This window comes from Arachis stenosperma, chromosome 10 (genome assembly GCF_014773155.1).
Source record: "Arachis stenosperma cultivar V10309 chromosome 10, arast.V10309.gnm1.PFL2, whole genome shotgun sequence".
In the NCBI taxonomy this organism is placed as follows: domain Eukaryota; kingdom Viridiplantae; phylum Streptophyta; class Magnoliopsida; order Fabales; family Fabaceae; genus Arachis; species Arachis stenosperma.
Window position 1 is genome coordinate 61,584,112 of NC_080386.1, and position 6,897 is coordinate 61,591,008.

General features: G+C 29.1%; 1 protein-coding gene across 1 annotated transcript; it reads left to right on the forward strand.

The window, feature by feature from the left end:
• Positions 1-1,342: 1,342 nt before the first annotated feature.
• On the forward strand, positions 1,343-1,763 carry LOC130954045 (peptide methionine sulfoxide reductase B5-like; the record flags this gene model as incomplete). Its single annotated transcript, XM_057880785.1, has 2 exons — positions 1,343-1,519; positions 1,605-1,763. Coding segments are annotated over 2 exons (336 nt in total), but the record flags the coding sequence as incomplete, so codon positions are not given.
• Between the last annotated feature and the right edge of the window lie 5,134 nt (positions 1,764-6,897).

Below are 6,897 nucleotides of genomic sequence, written 5' to 3' on the forward strand. Positions count from 1 at the left end.
TATTTTTTTGCTGACCTCTGTTTGTTCTGTGACTTATTGGCATGAGGGTTTGTGCGTGATTCCTATTATTCGAATCAACCTGATGCTTAAATACATCTAATGGGGTGCGTGATTATTGTGCTAACAAAGATGAAAAAGTAAATATTAATTGTTTATTAGCTAAAGAAATATTAAATCCCAATCTTTTTCCATTTTTTATTACAAGACCTAAGTTTCAGGAATAGTCGATTTTTCAATACAAAACACCACTTCGGTGAAACTTATTGCTATCAAAATTTATAGATGGTAGATAAATAGAAAATTTTTAACCCAAAAATAACTTATTGCTAGTTTAATTTGTCCGAAACTCACTCTTCATGATTACCTTTACTATATGATTAATGCCAAGAGGGGTACTCAGCAACTTGGCAATGATCTAAGAAAATCGTAATCTTGTTAAACTATTCTTCTTTTTTTTAAAAAAAAAGGAATACTAAATATGTAGATTGAAATGAAAAACAAAAGAAGGCTAGAAAGAAAAACATAAATCCGAGAATGTAGGAGGAGACCGAGTCCTATTTATACTAACACAACTAACTAGTTCTTGGATCCTATGTCGTCAGCCAAGCTCTATTCTGTGAATCTTGGCTAGCCGGCTGCTGGATATCTTGTTAGACATTAGGCTTTGGATATCTTTGAAGAAATCATTATTGCTCCAGCTTCTTGTTTTGGAATAGATTCCTATAACTTGGCATTGGAGTCTCAGCTCAAATATTCTAATCACACTCTTTCATAAAACTTGCATTCATGTATAGTTTCTGATTGTCTTCTTGTTTATTAGGGACTCAACAAGTCACTCATAGAGGGAATAAAGAGGGAAGAAAGGAATTGCTTGTAGTGTTACTGAGCCACATTCAGATCTTGAGGGTGACAATGAGGAGGTACTTTCAGTTTGCTTTGGGTTGGAGAATTTGTGAGTTGGTTAATTTGTTGTAACTGTCAAGTTAGATAGAAATCAGAAGTTAGTTTGTTTCAGATTTTGACAATTTGCTGCACTATATCTATTAGACTAGCATCTATTATAACAGTTATTTTAGTTTCAGAAGTTAGTGTCGATTAGTTTCAAATTATGATCATTGTAGAACTTGATAGGAAGGAATTTGATTCAAGAGCTGTAATCTTACATGTTTCTAAATTCTAACTGGTCTGTTCTCATTGTTTTGAGTTATTTTAGTGCCATTTCTTAAAATCATTGGTAGTTTTTAGCAAATATATATCTGGGTTTAAACACAATCTAAGAAGTTCCTTTTAAGACATGAAATTGGTTATAAAGTGAGTTGAGTTTTGATTTAAGAATATGTGACTGCAATGGGAACTTATGCAGATTGAAGGGTACTGGGAATATAACAAGTTCTATGAAGAAGGAGTTTACAACTGTGCTGGGTGTGCAACTCCTCTTTACAAGTCTTCCACTAAATTTGACTCTGGTTATGGTTGGCCTGCTTTCTTTGAGGGTTTACTTGGTGCCATCACTCGCTCAGTGAGTTCTTTTTCTTATTCAATATTTGGATATTCATCTCTCTTTTTTTTCCTTTGCTAACATTGATTGAATAAACCACTTTCAGCCAGACCCATATGGGAGGAGGACTGAGATAACTTGTGCAGCATGTGGTGGCCATTTGGGTCATGTTTTCAAAGGAGAGGGGTTCAAGACACCCACTGATGAATGCCATTGTGTTAATAGTGTTTCCTTTAAGTTTATTCCAGCTAATTCTACTGCTTAACCATTATGGCCTATGTGTTGAAAATTGAGAGAGCCTTGTGTTTTCTTTCTCATTTGTTCTCCCATTTGATAGGTTGATGCTGAGAGAGCCTATCATCGAAATGCCCTTGTCATTCTAGAGAAACTGTATACTGAGGTTAGCCCTTGTAGCTTGAACTACAAAAATGAGACTCAAGATTCAAGAACTATGTTTGAAGAGAGATTTTATACTTTTACCAGAACTTACCATTATATATATAGTTTCACTGTCTTTTTATTTAGTAGCTTTTGGGAGTGGATGCATGAGTAGATATTGCGAAATATGGTATGACGGTATGACCATCTTTTTCTTACTCCTTGTATTGCTATGCACTAGAGAGATTGTAACTGAAACTGGGTAAAAGAAAGTACTGATCAGGTTAATGATCTCTATTTCTATAGTTATAATATTGGCTACTGAATTGGATAGACTAATTTTGTGCAAACAGTTTTGTCAGGTTAATGATCTCTGTAGTTATTATTTCTATTATTGCTATTGAAGCTTTTTCTGCTCAACTCATCAGGTAAAAAATTCTGGAACTTGTTCCATATGCAACCTATGCGTGACCAGAAGGTATAACTTATCATAATCAAGTGAAGAAGTTAGCTCTTTTAATATTTTGCCACACAAATTTTGTTTTGGATGGATAAGCACTTTTTTTACTCGGTTCAACAGAGAGAAGTACAGTATTTTATTGGTGTTCAACTTGACGATAGCCAACATGTGGAGCCTTTTCACAACTGCATCACAGAAAATACTACAAAAGAAGGAGAACAACTGGTTTGGACTCTATTCAAGTGCTTCATTAATTTATCATATACTGAGTCTCAAATCATTAAACTCTATTAACATCATTACACATTCAACTTGTGCCAAATATTGAAGTCTCCAAAACCTAAAAATGGTGACTTCCATTAAAATTTATATAACCTTAGTTTTGTAGATCCTGGACAGTGGAGAACAGGTTTTGTAGATCCTTGATTTTGATGACAAATTTCTGCATGTTCACTATGGTAAGAAAAAGAATTGTTTGTTATTTTTTTGGTTTCTAATCTTAATTTTGTAATGTTTATAGTGCTGAAAAAAGATGAGACACTTTGCTACTATGTGCAAGAATGTAAAAAATAAGAAGTCTTGTGTCATCAAATTTTGTCACAAGTGCCTCTTAAACAGGTTAGTTTCAGTTTGAAAAAATTAGTTATAAGTAGAAAGGTAGAGTAACAAATATCTTTGGTTGTGTTAAATTAGATATGGAGAGACTAGAGAGAAGGCAGAAGAAGTGATGCAGCAAGAAGAATAGATTTGTATGTGATATTGAATGAGGAATGAACCAAAACATGTTGATAAATACATTTATCAAGGATTAGTGTAAGGACCAAGTTTCTTATGTAATGTGTATCAATTTTCTTTTTTTTTTATATATGGAATGTTCATAGAGTTTAAGTGTTATAAGATTGTTTTTTTCTTTTTTCATAGTATGATCTCATTTTATTTGCATTACAAAGTAAACGTGTACAATGATTATTGATTAATGAAAGAGGCTATAAAGATTTCATTTCGTGAATTTGTGAATTTAATGAAATATTTCATGTTGTAGTAATTAATTTTAGTGATAGTATATTTTAATGAATTTAATAATGAAATATATTTTGTTGAAAGATCATTTTTATTATTTAAAGAAATTATTTAGTATAATTATATATTTATTTTTATTTTATAATATTCAACTCAGTTAAATAAAAATGCAGAATTATTATACATTATGTTGTATTAATATATATATATATATATATATATATATATATATATATATACAAAAAAAGAGACCTAAGGCTACACTTATATACAGTAGCTATAGTATACCAAAAAAAAAAAAATAGGGACCTAAGGCTACGCTTATAAAAAGTAGCTATGGTATACAATGGGGCTATGCTTTATAAGTGATGCAGTAGCGTTAAAAAGCGTAGCCTATTCTGGAAGAATGAAAGCTGAAAAGCGTAGCCTTTGGTCCTGAACAGCATCACTTAAAAAGCGTAGCCTATTCCCAAACGCCAAAAGCGTAGCCCTTGGTGCAGAAAAGCGTAGCCTTTGAGAATAGGCAACGGCCGAATAGGAATCACTCCAAAAAGCGTAGCTGTAGCCCAAAAAGCGTAGCCGTAGCCTAAGGCATCATTTTTTTCACTTTTAGCTACACTTTTTAAGTGTACATGAATGGGTGTTTTTCTTGTAGTGTATATAACGGATTACTGTAATAATTTAGTCATTAACGTTATATATACTTTATGATTACTATTGTTGAACCCTTTTCCTTTTTTGGTTCTTCTGCCACCTTAGGAGAGACCAAGATAATAAGGGTGCGCTAAAAAAGGGACATCCACGTTACAGAACATCATTAATTAACACTCATTAATTGTCCCTAATTGGATTGTTATTAGATCTTTTTTTTCTTTTTTCATGATATCCCGTAACCTAGCATAATAAGAATTAATCTATCAGTGGATCAGAATTCTATTTAAAGATTACACACTATTAGCCAATGAACTGCTGTAATAAAATTTAAATCTCTAATATTTGTTTAAACGAATAAGTGAGTTAATCATTCGACCAATTTAAGTTGATTTTATTGAATCTATTCTTGATTTGTTGGTTAGTGACAATGTAATTTAATTAATAAGACATAAACCGATAGGCTGTCATCAAGAGATTATCTTAATTAAGCAAATTAATGTCGTGTAGAATTTGCCCTAATAATAATCACCAACTTTAAAGCTCTTTGTTTGTATTACCTGATGAGAGATCAGAGGTTAATTATTGAACACTATTCACAGTTTTATTAAGTTGGCAAAGTCAGATGTATACATATGATAGTGTTAACTAAGTAGTAATAGGGTATAGAATTCATCGCCAACCTATAGTGATAGGGTTTATAAAATAAAGTCTTCATATATAGAAAAATATTTATGAGATTCTTCGTATGTCTCGAGGAAAATAGGACTTGATTGAAATAAAGCTAAATAACTTGGCACCTTAAACACCATATGCCGATCATCTTCCGAACAATAATATGCATGTTAAATCCCATAAGTTAATCTGCCTGTGAATTATGGATATACTAAGTGACTTGTCTATGTATCTGTTATGTATATGTATGTGACATTTAAAGATATTTTTATCCGTAATAATATTATAGGAATATAAAATTTTTAAAATTATAGTACACTTTGTTTTGACAAAATAGATTATACATGGCACAAAAGATTTATAAAATTAAACTATTTTTACAAAAAAAGATCGTAAATTGATAAAAGTTTCTGACTAAAAAGACTAAGGTCTCTGTAGATAAAAAATAAATAATAAGATTTTTAGTTGTTATTTTTATATGAAAAGTCTAATTTTTTATTAATAATTAATTTTAAAATTCGTTATCTAAAATTTGAAACAATTTAACATTATACTTTTACATTTAATTAGGTGTTAAATCTGTTGTACAAATAGAAATAATTAATTTTTATACTTGTTATTATTTTAAAATAATATTTTTTCTCTCTATGTATATAAAAATATAATTAGATATTAGTATAAAAAAGTTATATTGATAATTATAAAATTAACTAATTTTTTTTAAATAATTGAATCTTGATTCTAATTTTTAATTATAACATTATATAGTATTCTCTCCAAATTATATGTAATAAATATTTGAAAGAAGATAAATAAAAATATAGATTAGAAAAATAAGTGGTGAAAATTTAAAACTAAATAAAAAACTAAAAAAATATGCATATAATAATAATAATAATAATAATAATAATAATAATAATTTGAATTATATTATTTTGTTAATTTTATTTTTTAAGAACAGAAAAGTAGAAAAAATAGAGAATGAGAGAAAAGAGAGAGAAAGATAAAGATAAAGATAAAGATAAAGAATGAGAGGGAGAGTTTGTTAATTTTGGAAGAAAAAATTTTATTTTAATAGTAATGAAAAATATCGGATGACATATTTTGATTTGTCAAATTACTAATATAAAATATAAATTATATATAGAGTTAAGATGGTAAAGAGAAATAAAAAAAAATAGAGAGAGGTAACAGAGAGAATTTAGGACGGAAGTTTATTAATTTTGAGAAAAAATATTTTCTCTCAATTTTAATAAGAGAGTGTCATGTGACACATTTGATTATTAAATTAGATAGTAATATATGATACATAATATATAGGTATATTTAAATTTCAATTTTAATTTTAATGCAATCACTACAAGAAAAAGGCGTATTTGTAACAAAAAGTTTTTGTAACGAAAAATGGAACTGTTACAATTCAATACCATATTTTGTAACAATTTTTTCTAATACAAAAAACCAGAAGTCGTTACAAAAGTGGTAACAAATTTTGATCTTGAAGGTATTTTTCGTGACAGTCAATTTTTTTCCTATCAAAAAAATTTATTACAAAATGTAACATGATTTGGTAACATTTTTTTCTTCAGTTACGAAAGCAAATAAATTATTTTGTAACAACTTTTTTTATTACAGATTACATGCATAATTTACTAAATTATTTTTTAAATTAACTAATATATTAACGCTTTTAATAAGCAAGTTTACATGTATATAATATGCAAAAACATACATAAGTCAAACAAGATCCTTTTAGCTAAAATTGTCTTGAAACAAAATAACATTAGCTAGTGAGTACATTGATTAATTCAACCAAAACATAAAAGTTCTAACATAAAAGTTCAACCAAAACATAAAAGTTCTAACATAGATTAGTGTCTCTATGCATCAAAACGTTCTTGAGCCCTCAAGGTAGCATATGGTCACCATTTCAGCACTCCTGTAAATAAGAAAAACCGAAACCAAAAAGTTAGAAACAAGATATAACAATATCTATAATTTTTTTACTAAGTTTTATCCAAACTGTTTAGAAAAATTTCGGCAGAACCTCCCCTAAAACTTGGATATTTCCACTGTCTACAGTTCCAACAAACACAACCAATTCACAACTTGCACCCTTTCAAACAACACAATGCAGTTTAATTGAGCAACCAAATAGGACAACAACCAAATAGTGAATAACAAAACCCGAAGCTTCCAGCTTCCAACAACCAAA